This window comes from Amborella trichopoda, chromosome 3, assembly GCF_054954075.1.
Source record: "Amborella trichopoda isolate Santa Cruz 75 chromosome 3, AtrichopodaSantaCruz75HAP2 v2.0, whole genome shotgun sequence".
NCBI lineage: Eukaryota > Viridiplantae > Streptophyta > Magnoliopsida > Amborellales > Amborellaceae > Amborella > Amborella trichopoda.
In genome coordinates this window covers 17,805,493-17,821,657 of record NC_142338.1, presented here as the reverse complement: position 1 = coordinate 17,821,657, position 16,165 = coordinate 17,805,493, and the positions used below count along the sequence as shown (strand labels likewise).

At 36.3% G+C, this 16,165-nt stretch overlaps 1 protein-coding gene across 1 annotated transcript; it reads right to left on the bottom strand.

Moving 5' to 3' along the window:
• Nucleotides 1-5,334: 5,334 nt before the first annotated feature.
• GOLS4 (galactinol synthase 4) lies at nt 5,335-9,946 on the bottom strand. Its single transcript, XM_006840664.4, has 4 exons — nt 9,478-9,946; nt 7,748-8,077; nt 7,445-7,579; nt 5,335-5,752 (listed from the first exon to the last, which is right to left on the bottom strand). Exons 1-4 carry the CDS (start codon nt 9,823-9,825, stop codon nt 5,534-5,536), a joined length of 1,032 nt encoding a protein of 343 aa, XP_006840727.1. The 5' UTR covers nt 9,826-9,946; the 3' UTR covers nt 5,335-5,533.
• Nucleotides 9,947-16,165: the final 6,219 nt, after the last annotated feature.

Genomic DNA, 16,165 nt, shown 5'->3' with positions numbered 1-16,165 from the left:
TTCGGATGTTCAACATCCGAAAGTTGTTTAGACATTAGATTGATCATATGGACATCATCATGATGCATTAACATGATAAGAAAATGGACTTCAAAGTTTGATGCATGGACATGAGAGTGATGCATGGACATGACAACAACGATTGGCAAACTCATAATAGTTTCAGAAGGGGTTGTAACTTCTCCATTATAACATTTATGACAAGTACGAATTCCAATTGCACTGACACAAGTTTGACAACAAAAACACAATATTCACTCAATTCATTAATTCATGAAAATCATAATTCCATACAAGAATACAATATTAACATCAAGTTCACTCTATCGGTTATCTACATGTCCTCCTATTATGACCCTCTGCACCGCATCGTTTGCACTTCAAAGGCCTGGTGATCGGATGTTCCGTCTCGGATATCCTTTATTGCTTTTTTGGCCTATCGGGAAGGTGTGTAGTCTTTGGTGGCAACAATGTCCTGTTGTAAATACCTGTCAACTCAATATCATCCGGGACAGGCGCAAAGGGAGTTTCAAATGCCCTTCTAAAGTATTCTACTGTAAAATACTTAGAGCAGTACACAGGGAGATCCAAATGCATATGGTTAATGGCCGCAATAGCATGGACACACGGAATGCCATTGAGTTGCAATTTTATACAACTGCATGTCCAATGCGTTAAATCAACAGCGTACTTCTTCTCAAGATAGTGGATCTTAAACTGCGTGTCTATGACGAATATAAATGTGTGTAAAAATCGAGCCTTCATCTTTCGCGTGTCAAGTAATTCTTAAGCATTCGGTACTAGCATGTAGCTACAAGTATTACCTAACTCCCTCTTCTCTTCAAACTTGGTCATCAACTGTACCATTATTTCGTCACACATTGTAATGATTGACTTCTCTCGAGCCGATAAAATCCAAGCATTGAAAGACTCGGCCATGTTTGAGGTAAGATGATTGTATCTAGACCCTGAGAAATAAGCATCTGCCCAATATTCGTAATCCAATCATATGCTTCTGGGTCGGCACATTGTATATCAAACATTATTTTTTCAAACCCAGCAATGGTCGCTTTACAAGCAGCCTTCCAAAACAACATCAACAATACTTCAGTATTTGCTGACCTCTTCATAAAGCCCTTGAAGTTCTCTCCCATATGTCACATGCAAAATGATGGAAAACATGTTGGAAAACATTTTTCTATTGCTTCTGGTAGGCTTTTCTGTCTATCTGACATAATGGCTAAGGTAAGCAGATTAGGGTACCTATTCAATAGCTCACTCAATATACTTAAGAACCAATATCAATTCTAGTAATTCTCCTTCTCAATCACTGCAAATGCCAATGGGAATAGCCCATTATTTGCATCTAGTGCGATGACGCATACTAAAATGTCTTGATACTTCTTTTTTAGGAAGGTTCCATCAATACTAATTAGTGGCCTGCATCCATTAAAAAACCCCATAATGCATGGACGATAGGCAATAAATAGTCATTTGAGCATGCCTTCATTTGTGTGAATGCGAACTTCGGTTCCCGAGTTGGTTCTTCTGATCTTCTCAATATACAAGGGGAGGTCATGGTATTGTTGTTCATGTGATCCATCTATCATCTCTCTAGCAACCTCTTTTCCCCGCCAAGCTTACATGTAGGAAAGCTTGACCCTATGATCATGTTGAACATCTTTTATAATGTCTTTTGCTTTAATTTTTGGTCGGTCAAGAAGGCAGCCTTTAATCTTTTTTTCCACCCAATCACTACGAGATAGTGGCTGATGGACCCTCCTCATTGAACCACTACATGTGTGCTCCTTAACCATAGACTTCACTTTAAGTATGCGGTGCTGCCAATTCGTAAGCACCGCATTTGCCATGTGCATCCATCTGCCTTGCAAGTTGCCCACACCCGTCCTAATTCACTTTTGTCAAACTTCAAAATAAAATTGTTGTGGATTGCAAAATCAAGTAGATGATGTCGACATTCATTAACATTTTCAAAAAATTGCCCAACACTTAATTGAACCTCCTTACCAACTCCTCTATATGGACTCTCTAGTGGTTCAATGTCCTTCATATCACGCTCTGCTACGAGCTTAGGGTTGAGCACCAATCCAATGTTTTGATCAGGTAAAGCGTTACACCGACTGTTGACAAAAGATACAGTGTAAGATGAAGCAACAATTTCTATACATATAAGATTAAAATAAAGCAATTTACAGATGAAAAATAAATTGTAGATATACCTATTCCTTGAAGATGGGCCCTTAGCAACAGATTCTTGCTGTCTCGGTAATATATACTACAATTCTAGAAGATTCCCCTCCCAACATAAAAGATACATCTATATCATCACTAACATCAACAAAATTAAGCCCACTAGATAGACTTATATTGTGGTACATAATAGCTAATTTGCTTGGATTATACTTGGTTAAATTTGCAAAATGACTTTTTAGTTCCTCCAAGGAACTATTCCCATTATACTTGGTGACCTTCAATTTTCATCCTTTATAAATAATACGTCCATCATCTGCATTCGTCTCAAATGACCCCCCATATCGGAATACCAGTTGCACTCCCTCAGTAGCCATCATCTAAATGAATAACAAAGTTAGTGTTACAAAAAATCAATATAAAAAAATTTTCCAAAAATTGGTATATTTCTAACTACTTTAGGGTTCATAAAATCTGAGTATTGCATAATAGATTGAAATAGTGTACTACTAAAATTGTCAGTAGCCATCATCAATACTCATGTATTAAATGAATAGTAATGGGATATTTCTAATTACTTTAGGGTTTATAAAATCTGAGTATTACATAATAGATTTAAATAGTGTACTACTAAAATTGTGAGTAATAAACATTAAACAAAAGAAAACAAGAAATACTCACATAAACACAAAATAAACAACAAATTTTAATCCAAACAACCAAGTCTAACAATTATTTAGCCAAACAAGAAATACAATGTATCAACATGATACAAACAACAAATAATTATATAAAAGAACAACTTCATCAATATTAAAAAAATTCCATTTATTAATAAAAAATTACACAACAAATATTATTCACAAAATAATAAATAAATGTTAATTAATCAACCGTATAAAGAAAGAGTAAGAATGGTACCAATCACGTCCAAATAGTGAGTCAATCTCTTCAACTTTGTGGGTTACTGTATTAAGAGACAGTAAAGGGAGTACGATGCTTCAATGATCGGTTTTTCCCAACTTTATAAAAATAAAAATATATAAATTTTCGCCTGTGCACAGTAAATGTTGGCTCGCAATATTTCGGATGTTGAACATCTAAAATTCTCATAATTTCGGATGTTTAAAATCCGAAATTCTCAGAATTACAGATGTTCAACATCCAAAATTCTTAGAAGTTTGGATGTTCAACATCCGAATATGTGAAAATCATCCGAAATTGAGAAAAGTCACTATTGTAGCCGCGATTGTTTTCAGATGTTGAACATGCGAAATTTTTCCCAAAATTGGATGTTGAACATCCGAAAAGGGCAAAAGTATCTTTTTTTAAAAAAAACATTATAGAAGATAAAAAACGGACAGATGAGTAATAACGGAAACTATTAGGCATAACCGTAATAACGTAAAGTATAACGGATATGTATGTAATTTTTTCTAAATTAATTATATATTATAACATAATTAACTACAATTATAATACCATTATGTTATTATTATAACTACACATAACTATTATAATTATAATTATCACAGGTTTAAGAAATGTGATGACCTTAAACTTTTCTTTAACCTGTCCCAGCTCGAGTAAAAGGGATGGGTTTTATTAGATAGGCAGCTAACGTAAAACATTGCCAAAACTTCTAATGAATCCGGAATATATACTAGTACATTCTTCGTGAGAGATGCATTGTATTGGAACATTGAGGATATGACTAATACGTTTATTATATTTTAACTGGGCCGGGCCTGTCTTGGCCTAGCCCAAGTCCATCCCTCGGGCCACATGTTGTGGTTCTGGCCCTAGGTTTTTACGATCAGGCTGACCAGCCACCCGACCCATGCCACCCGTACTTAGGGTTATGCTAAACGCTTTTGGGCCAGATAGACATGCGTATATTATTCATTGTCAAGCAACATTTTAAGTCAATACTCTTTTGAGCAATCATGTTTCATGAGCAATCATATTTCTTTCTTCTTGTTTTCTAGAAGTTTCCATTGAAATCCTGGTTTCTTCTTAGCAGCTTCTACTTCTGGTTTACGTTGTTCTTTGACTTAATTGTATTTGCGAGAGAGGTGGACAAAAGCACTTCTCCTTGGATAGTGATTGCCTCGGACCACATTTGGTAGTGTTGAAAAGATCGATGATTAGGACTGGGAATTATTGGGACCGACCTACCTGGGAATATGTCCATGAGAATCGGGTGAGTCTATTATGAAACTGGACTGTCTAGATAAACCAAAACATTTGGTTCCCACTCATTTTATTTTGTATTATTTTTTAGTAATTGATTTTTTCAAAATCATTATTTAGTCTCTTTTGCGACCTATTCTTACACCAAGGATTCATATAGGTTCGCCAATTCAAACTAGATTTCTGAAAGGCCTGTCCGGTTACTGAAACCCTGATTGAAAGCATGAAGGACTGGAAACTACATGAAAGGTTCATAGTGTTTGGGAGGGACACGATGGAATGAAACCCAAAGCCTTCTAATTCTATTCTAGTTTATTGGATCATTTAATGGTGTGTGAACTTTGTTTACAATAGTAACTTATTCTCAATGTGAAGGAACTGGATTGGCATATCCAAGCAAGTTTCAAGGCGAATATTGAGTTATCCTTGCTCCCATCTTTTTTTTAGTTTCTTCTGTTATTTCTCTTCCAATTATTTTTTTTTTTGAGTCCACCATTGTTGTTATCATCATCATCAATAGTATTTATCAAATCGCATCCAAGAGTTCAATTATTTAACATTTCACCCAAGGTGTGAATTGAGAAAATTGCGAGCAATTTGATGGGCTATGGGAAATCAAATAAAAACAACTGATCAAAGGACCGATGAGATGTTAAATAGCTCAACTCTTAGCTGTGATTTGATAAATTTCTCTTATTATTAGTAATATATTTCAAACTGATTTTGTAATCAGAATTTATAAACTCAGATCATTTCTCCCTCAAACTTTGTTTCTCAGAATGACTTCTCTCTCAAAACTTTTTTTTTTCAAGTTTTATTAGTTCGTTGCATAATGTACTTCAACACATTGTCCAACCAACTGCTAGAAGTGACTTCTTTCCCAACTCATTTGCATCATTATTAGATCCAAATTCTAAAGAGAAGTAATTATTTTAATATAAAAGACTTTTAAATTCCAAATGGTAATTACAACCACCTCAAAATACAAAGTCTTCAGAATTATATACTGGTGAGATTAAACACACTAAGGATTTAGCTATGTTGCAGCCTAACAGCTTGATCACACATGGGGTAGAGATGAAGGTGGAGAGTTGAGATCCAAGGATAACGAGATGATGGTTATGGCATCTTAAGCAGCAGAGGGGGCAGGGATGAAGGAGATAGCTGGTTCTGGCATTGAAGCCATGATTGATGGCTTGCTCAAGCTCTCAGCCTCTGGGATTGAGTCCTCTTCCTTGAAGTCCAGAGATTCATCATCGTAGATATCCCACCACTTTTGGACTAGCATTTTGATGTCTTCCCTCTCCATGTTTGCCTCCTTGCCTGTGTACCTCCATGGCTTAGAGCCCTGTTGCCCAAAAGGAAGAAGGAAAAGATAAGGACAATAAGAAGTTAGAATAAAAGAAAAGTAAAGGACAAAATTGGGGAATGTGAGAGAAATAATGTTAAGATGAGGAGGTGCAAAAAGAAGAAAAGGGTAATGAGGGAAAAAATAATGCAAGGGGAGAAGGTGGAAAAAAGAGAAGGAATACAAAGATGAGGATGAGCCTTGAGGCCTTTGTTCTATTGGTATGACATGGTTCGCATGAGATAGGGCATGGGCCTTTGGTCTATTGGTATGACATGGTTCGCATGAGATAGGGCATAGGCTACAAACTATAACCTGAGGGCAGGTCTAGGGCAGTGTTGACCCCGTTCGACCTGGCCAACCATCAAATATATATATATATATATATATATATATATATATATATATATATATATATATATATTTTTTTTTCATTTATTTTTGGACTGCCTGGCATGTCTTGGCCTTAACAGGGCCAGGGCCAGCCCTATGGGGATGAGGGAGGGGCTAGGGCCAAGGCTGGCCCGGCTTAGGCCCTGTCTGTTGCCACCCTTAGCATGAGAAGACTGAGTAGGGGTGGTAATCGGGTCGGGTCGACCCAACAACCCGATAGGTTGTTCCGATTTAAGTCCGGGTCCAAGTTTTGGAACCAATGGTTCAGGTCCGAGTCCAAAACCCTGGACGGGACTTGGATCCAGGTCGGGTCTGAGTATAGGTCAACTTGACCACACACACATATATTGTAATATATAATATTTTGATAAATTTGCCTATACATATATATTTGAAATATGTTTTTAAATATTTTATAAAATATTTTTATTAGATTCTAGAGCATTGGTCAAGCAGATCCGACCCATTCCCATTCCTACGGCTGAGGATTCTGCCTTTTTCTCCCTCATGAGAACCTAATCAACTAACACACAAAGAAAGTGGTTTTCAGAACTTTTTCACAAAAGAGAATAAAGCTACACCACGGTCCAAGAGACCCAAAATGATTTGTCTACTTTTAGACGAATAACAAATGTCGATGACGATAGCAAAAAAAAAAATCATATTATGAAAAGAATAGAAACTTTTGTGAAGGTCGGTGCACAATTGAAGATAGATATTTCTAGTATTTCATCTTGATATCATTCATCCTCGATAACCTCCTCCATACCACTCATTTATTTATTTATTTATTAATGGCAACTTAAGATTCCTGTGAGAATGAAACCTAAACGTCACGATCTGACACCCTCCATTTCATTTTGACCACCTCTACCTAGAGCCCGTTTTCCCCACCTCGCCATGCATCATCATAGTAGCCATCACTATCATCTTTATTAATGTTTTTAGTAAAGGTACTAATGTCATTAAAGACAATAATAGTGATAAGGAAGTTTTTAACGACATACTTTGCATTATGATTAAAAAAAATGGATTCTCCTTCCTTAAAGTGATTTGATTCCAATATTTTGGATCATTTGGTTCTAAATTTGTTTGAACCAACTCCTTTTGCAGAGGGCCAAATATACCTTTCGTGGAGCTGGCTCCGTCTATGGAGCACGAAATTATCAATTTTGGAAAATTAATAAATCATACATTAACTCCTCAGAAGAAAAAAATGACAAGAATTATCGTTGTTATAGTTAATCCTTGCAGCTTCGTTTATGATTAGTGCAGAGAAGAGAGGGAAGAGGAACTTACGGCAGCGCAGTAGTGGACGACCTTGACGTTTTCGAGCTCCACATTCTCGGGGTGGCGCCACAACATGGCGAGCACCAGGTTGTAGATCAGGGGGATGGGCTTGTAAGTATGTTGGAAGAACATGTTCAGGAAGTCCTAGTTATTGTAAACAACAACAATTACAATCACTACCATTATTATATAAAACGTTGGTGCTATGAACTTTTCATTTAACTGGAAATGATCATGAGGGATTCTAATCGGTGTTTAAAAGAATGTTTATTCGATCGGGAAGTGAGAGTGAGTGTGTGTGAGATGGGATACCTGTTCGGCGAAGGGTGTTGGTGGGGTTATCTGGAGGGTTTCGAGGAGGGAGTCATAGGTGAGCTTGCTGGGCTCGTAAACGAACATGCCGGCGTTGAAATACAGAGGTGGGGGGTTCCCGAACCGCTGGTCGTCGATGGGCCACTTGACCTTGTCGGGGCACTGCTGGCAGTAACCGATGGAGTACTGCTTGGTGTGGCTCCATGTCTTCTCACAGAAGCAGTCCATGACAGCGTAGAAGTAGCCGTCAGGGGTATCAAACAGATGGTCGATATTGTCGAACACTTGAATGTCCGCGTCCAAGTAAACCATCTTGCTATACTCCTCAAACTATATATACATCACACACACAATACAAATAAAAAACAAAACCAAAACCAAATTGTTATTACTTATACACCATTCATTTCTTGTTATCTACATCTCTCTCTCTCTCTCTCTCTAACGGAACCAACCAAGTATAGCTTAAGTGCTCTCTCTCTCTCTTTCTAACGGAACCAACCAAGTATAGCTTAAGTGTGGCGATGGGCCCGGTACCCAGCCGGACCTGACCAAGCTGGTCGTAGAAATTAGGGCGAGACCACAAAACATTGCCCAAGGGCCGGGCTCGAGCTAGGCCACCACGCCTCACGCCTGGTTTGGACTAATGTCAAGATAGGGCCCGATCGGCTTTTATTTCTTTTTCTTTTTTGTTTTATTTTCTTTTAATTTTACCTGTCCCAGCTCAGCCCGGACCTAATATGGCACGAGTCAGTGTTGGCCCCGAGGGCCTCTTTGGCCTAGTTTGGCCCATGGGGGGCAATGGACCCCAACCCGACTTGGGTATGGATATGAGTTCAAAAAAAATGGGACACAACAGGTCGGGTCCCTGTCCAAATCTTGCACCTTAACGCTATTCGGATCCAGGTCTACGTAGACCCGACCCGAATAGTATTAATATTTTAAAAATAATTAATATATAATATCTTAATAATATTTAAATATAATTATATATATAAATATATATATTTAATTATTTTTATTTTTTTAAATCAAATTTAATCTGAATCCAACCGGACCGACCTGACATGACCAATTTCCACCCCTAGTTTGGGCCATGGCCTGCGTTGGCCGCCCCTTAGGCGTTAGGCGTGGCCCGGCCGGTTGGCAGCCCTAATCTTTGTATTTCAATCCCAAAAAATCAACTAACTTGTCACTGTACTACGGTGGCCTGCATCGAAAGTACAAGCGGGAGATAAACCCAAACCAAAAAGGTTTCAAAAGAAAAAGGGCGCAAACAGGACAAATGACTCGAAAGGAGTAAGCACTGTTTCATTGGGAACGGATTCGAAGAGTAGCCCTTTTTCACCCTTTCCAACACATGTTGCCCACTGCCCCACCACCCATTCCAATTCCATGACTACTCTTCTTATTAATTTGGGAAGGGAAAGTGCTTAAAATTAGGGGACATAAGATATTCCCTTGCCTTCACAATTCCTATACTTTGCTGTGTTAACATGCCCTAAGGTTTCGGGATACAAAGCTTATTCCTACTTTTTGGTGACAAATCATTTTCGACCAAATATACTTTTCTCTCTCTTCTACAAGAGAGAGAATACGTGCATAGATGCATCCATGCATACGAAAGAGCAAGGAAGAAGATTAAGAGTGGGTTCGGAAATACGTTAAAAGTTTCGACCTCCATTCTTACTAACACTTAGAAAAATAAAAAAACAAAGGGAGACACTTACATCAAAAATGCGAAGCTTGGAGTAGTTGATGACATAGTAAGCCATGGCAAATTGGATTTGGTTATCAGGTGGGTAGATGGGCTCAATCTCTCTAACTATGCACCCTTGAGAAGTCAGAATTTGTCTGTGCTCCTCAGGCACATCAGGCAAGATAGCCACAACCAGAGGGTAGGCACTTTTGGCCTTTCTCAACCCCTTGGCCAGTCCCACAACTCCCTTATAATAGTCCCCCGTTCCCGCCAAGAATGTCACATATGCCCTCTTAGAGTAACCCCCTCCATTGAGGGTGGTCACCTTTCCAGCTCCAGATCCATTAAACACATCGACGGGCACTTCAGGTGGGGCCATTTCAGATAATTAGTGATGAAGTTGGGGGTAAAGAGGTTGAGGAACTCTCTCCTGTTTTTGTGAGGAGGGTGGCAAGGGAAGCGAAAGAAGGGGACCTTCTCTTACTTGCCTCTCTCTTCCTGGTTTCCAACCTTGGGCACCCCCAGCCTTAAATAGATCTCAAATGAGAATCAAATTCACATGAAATGAGGCGAATTTCAACCCGGATGGCGAATCTCCTCCTTTTTGGTCTTTCTTTTTATTATTTTGTAGTTTATATCGATCAAACGAATGAACCCCGTGCATCCGGCCGTTGGATCTCGTCTTATCGTCGCCAGGACGGTCGAGATGCACTCGCGTCTACGTCGCTTGTGAGGCGTCAAATTCAGAATAACTTGGGGAGAGGCGGATGGTGTCAAAAACGCCGTCATTTTCGACGCGCAATAAAATAATATTCTTCCAGACGCTGCCGTGGCATTCAGTCTGTTACGTTTTTCATTCAGATTTCGTGCTCCCGCGGGAGCATTCCCCCCCCCCCCCCACCCCCCCCCCCTTTTGAAACGTGATCTCATGCCCCAAATTTTAGGGACTAATCTCAACAAGAGAAAATGAGAAATCTAAACACACTCATGTCCCCTAAGATAACGATGTCTTTAAGATCGATCCGATTATTATCCAATTTTTGGAAATATAGATATTAAGGAATCCAACCTTAAGTAGCTCTAAAGGGCCTGAGGTCGTGGTGGTAGCACCCCCACACCCTCGTCGCCATGTCGAGGTTTTGTTGCCACCAACACCGTCGTATTAACACCTTCAAAAAAAGCCAACTTCTAAACGATTTTAAAAAACAGGCAAGGTTTGTCTTCCCACTGAAATCTACCCAAACTCAATATTGAGTAAGGTATACACCATGCTCTCGCGAGAGCATACATTGCACACCTGCTCTATTGGCTAGAAAGTATACCTAGGAGGGATTTTTCAATTTGAAATTTTGGGAAACACCTAAAAATCACTAGATAATTATTTTTAAAATAAAAATTTAATTTTGTAACATTTAGATTTCACTATCCAAAATTTGGACAGTCTATTCAATCTTGAGAAATTATTTTTTCAAGTGCATGAGAGTGCAATTTTAAAATTTTATTTTTACTGAGTTTAATCCATGGGTTAAAGAGTTTACACCGCAAAATTTTGGGGTCTTAGCATAAAAATAAAAATAAAATAAAATAAATTCTTAGAGTTACTCCTAAGATTGAGTTTTATGCGATAGAGTAAATAGACAATACACTCCTACGTGAGCACGAAATCTTTTGGTTCACAAGTAATAGGAGAAGAACGCAAGTGAGCAGGATAAGCCATCATGACATGGAATGGGCAACCCCACGTTTTGGTGGCATAATTGGATTCACAATGAAGATGGTCACCAAAGTAAGCCCCAATAATTGGTCTGTAAGTGTAGGAATCGGTCTCTTTTATTCAAGTGACTTTACTCATTTATAAGAAGAAAAAGAAAAAGAAAAGTAACCTCCATCCGATCTGTATATTTTTTGTGTTTCCACTCGGTTGCGATTCACCATATGAATCTGATACAAGACCAATGTGGAGAAGGTAAGAAGTACCCCAACTATAAAAGCGATACATTTTCTATAAGGCTTAGGTTTAGGAAATCTCCATGATAATTTAAAATCAATTTTCGACACCCACTATGGAAATTTAAAGCTAAAAAATATATAGATTTTGCATATCCATGAACAATTATTTTTAGGGCGTGTTGGATATGATGATTATCCACCCACATAAAGAAATTTCTTATTATGTGGGATTGTGATTGATATTGATAAAATTTCCTAAAAGAAATAAAATTTCAAAAAGATTAGGACTCTCGATATATGTAGCACCATGGTTCTTGATATATATGTAATACATAGGAAGTTTTCTATTTGGTGTGAACTCCTAATCTTATATATATCATATGAAAGTGCAGAGAATTGGTATGCCTTATTTATGTCACCATATGAGAAAGGTGGCTTCCTCTAGAGGGAGTGGCAAGGCCTCCTGAGCATCAGAAATGTTTCCTCTTAGAGAGAAGAGAGCTTCCTATAGAAAGAAATAGCATGAATGTGCCTCCTATAAATTGAGAGGCTGGTTTCTTGTAGAGAAACGACATGCTGGTTTCTTATAGAGAAATGATTATCATGAAGATTTTGAGTAGTTTTCCCTTTAGAGAGAAAAGTCTCGGTTACTCTCAAGGTTTTCCTCCTAGATAGTGGTTTAACTGTTGGAATAGAGATGGTCTCTTCCTAGATAGTGGCTTAGCTGTGGAATAGAGATGAGAGGTCGATGATGGTACCAATCGGGAGACTAGGTTTGACTAGGTTTTATCAATAGTTATAGAGGTAACTCTATGTCCCAAAATATGTAATGTAACTTTTCATTGGTATAGTGGATTTCAGTTTGTCATGCCCATGGATGTAGCCCTCTCGGGGTGAACCACATAAATCTTTGTGTTCTTGTGGCATGTGTGTTTCGTGCTTTATTTCTAGTATGGCTCGTGGCATGTGTGTTCGTGCGTTATTTCTAGTATGGCTCGCGCTCTCTCCTATTTTTGTTTCGTACTTTCTTTCTCGTAATATGGCTCGTACTCTCTCCTATTTTTGTTTATAGCTGGATAAGTATATGTTCTTGGTGGGATCCAACTCTTGGGATTCTTGTTTCTGCATCTAAGAGGGTTCTTAAATCCTAACAAGATAAACTGGGCAGTCTAGGTAATGTATTATAATATAGGATGTGGTTTATATAGAGCCATTGCTCTAAACAATCAAAGTACAACCTACCTTCAAATAGTTTCGAGAAATGTGGTTTCAATACTGAAAATCTTTGTGATAGCCTTAAAATATATTTTTATCTTTAATTATAAAATTTAAAGCTTAAAAAATAGTGTAGATCGAGCAGATCTATGAAAACTTGAAAATCTTGAAAATTGACGATCCAAAAATGCCTTACAAGATGCTATTTCCAAAACTTGAAATACTTTTGTTTTTTCTCATGTGCATGCATCTTGATATCGAGATGATCAATTTAAGGAAATTTAGGCATCAAAATAACCTCTTCTTGTAAAATTTTTGAGGTGGGCTCTAATTTGATTGTTTAAAACCTCGGCTCTATATAAATTTTTCTTATAATATATACTATTTTTAGACTTGAAATCGTATTTTTTTTCACAACCATAATGGTCAAGGTCAATATGATCGATTTTAAGATTTTTCAATGTCATAATTAAGATTTTTGGTGAGTTATGATGTGAAGCTTTACTCTATTACGAGAGGGCTACAACCCTATCAAAACATTTTCTTTATAAAAATTAGCCTTGTAGTTACGCGGTGTTCCTTTTTCTCTAGTTGTAGGTGTAATGGAGTCTTTGAAATCAAGAATTATTTGGGCAACGTAATAAAGGTCTCCAACGCTCTCCGCATTGAAGCAACGGCTGCGATGAACAGTTCCACTACTTGAGTGGACACTTGCTGCTGAGTGGTTTTAAAGGAGTTTCCCATTAAGGGATGGTGGTTATACTATTTTAGAGTTTTTTTAAAAAAATATTTACTTTTAAGGACTTCAAGTCAAAATATGAAGGATTGTTTCAAAATATGAGTCCATGTAGAAATGAGTTACCTCTTAAAAAATCTATTTTTGAGATGGATTTTTGGATGTAATTTTTAAGAACATGTAATATCTAACATGGAGATCATGAATATTAAAAATACTAATGCTATTAAAAAACATTTGGACCGTTACTTTCAATCATTTTTAGATGGACCACCTATATGCATCCATCTTTAAGACGGATGCTTTATACCTTGAGGTCCTGTAGAAATGTGGTCCTTGCCACATAAAACAATTTCCCTTGTTTCAAACTTCAAACTTAAAGCGGAGGTACATTTTAGCGACTTTGAACACCAAGAAATATGCTTAGTCCTTTTGCCGACGTCTTTCTCTTGATAATTTTGGATACATTCCAGGCATAGTGGCTTCCATACATAGCTCTTTGCAATAAGCCATTGAAATGATGTAGATATTCCTCTCGAAATTCTGGCTATCTGGATGAGATCAGTTGAATCCGAGCATAAACATATAGCTGATGGACTCGCTAAGAGGGTGTTACTTTGATAGGTTTAGCTATTTCAAATGACTTGATTACTTTCTTGTCATGTTTTTTTGTTTTTGATTAATAAATTTTGAACATTGTCAAAGAAAAGAAAAAAAAAAAAAAAATACATTATCATTATTATAACTTTTTCTCAATTAATTGGGGTCGGCTATACGAATCCTAATCCGCCATTTTATTTTGTTAATTGAATCACAGTCGGGATAAGTGTGGATTAGCACTTCAAAGTTCCATCCCAAAAACAGTGGCCAAGCAAAATTAGTATCCTTTGGGACTCCTGTTGCATAGGAAAAGCTTGGTGAAAAGGGTTGGGTATTGGTGCACTTATTTTAGCGCTTCCAAATTCCTAAATACCATGTTATTGATGGGTTTTGGATTCAAAATTGCATAGCTTATTGTCTCAACAACCACGTATTATGAAAAAAAAAGAATTTTGAGCTTTAAAATCTTGTACCCTCTTTATTGACTTGTTCATTTCAAATCCTTGAAGGCCATCAGACATACGATTTTTTGGGCTTCCAATTTGTGTGGAAATGGATTTCCAGTAATCTTGGATGTGTTTGGAGGCATAAAACACTAGTAGAACGCGTGACTCACCAAAAACTTCGACCAACAAGGGTTAGGGTTTTGTTAGGTCCCAAATCTTTGCAGTCTTTCGTCTCTCAATTACCACAATTATGAATCGAAAAGAAAAAAGACAAAAAAAGAGAGACAATAAAATAACCTTAAAATGGTAAATTCCCAAATTAAAACAAAGAGTGATTTACGTACGGTTCTTAATATTCCAGGTAAAATACGGAATGCTTCATTTATATGCGGAAATTACAAAGAAAGTCGGTTGCCCCCTTTTTTTTTCTTTTTTTTCAAAAATTCCCCTTGGTCAAACCGAATTTTGATTTATTTATTTTTAGTTATTTCGTTAGTAGGGCAGCGGCTTAAAGCTTGGGGCAATTCCCTACTAACGAAAAAACTAAAGAGTAAAATTAAAATTCGAGTTGACTGAAAGGCAATTTTGAAAAAAAAAAAAAAAATGTCGGTTGATTGACTTTCTTTGTAATTTCCACCTATAAGCAGAGCATTTTGTATTTTACCTAAAATTTTAGGGTCTGTACATAAATCACTCTAAAACAAAACAAGGACAAAGCCCTAAAGCTTTTAAAATGAATAAGTTTCTCAAATACTCCAAATTTCAGGTTTTACAATGAGAGGGAACTCACTCAAATTCGAAAACTTTCACAAAACAAACCATATATTAATGCTCTCAGAGTCCCAAATTTATCTCGTATTACCCGAATATTATGATTTCCAATGTTGTATTGAAAAGACTATCTACTTTTTCTTTTTTTAACACAAAAAAACACACACATACACTATATATATATATATATATATATATATATATACATATATATATATACATATACATATATATATATATACATATATATATGTATATATATATACATATATATATGTATATATATATACATATATATATGTATATATATATACATATATATATATATATATATATATATATATATATATATATATATATATATATATATATATATATATGTATATATATATATACATATATATATGTATATATATATATACATATATATATGTATATATATATATATATATGTATATATATATATATATATGTATATATATATATATATATATATATATATATATATATATATATGTATATATATATATATATATATATATATATATATATTGAAAGAAAGACATGTGTGATCTAGTCAGAGTATATAATAATTTGTTTCTTTCCTTTTCAATTCTTTTCTTTTCTTCACGGTCTAGATCACTCACAAGAAGCCCTTTTACAATATAAAAACTTCAAATAAAATAAAAATAAAAATAGTAAAATAGGATATCAAGAACTTGAAGCCATTCAAAACCAATTTTTCATTAACAAAAGAAAAGACACAATCTATGCTTGGAAATAAAAGATATAATAAATAAATATGGAAGAAACAATAGATGGTATCGGAGATTACCTTAATCAGGCTTCTTACACCCCACACCGAGTCACCACTTTTTGATGACGCGAGATCTAATGGTCAACCTTCAATCTCACTTAGGAAAGCAAGTTTGGACAAACCACATCATGGAACATCATCCCCTATATTACAAAACTCAAACTTTTAAGTGAATCCCCTTAGC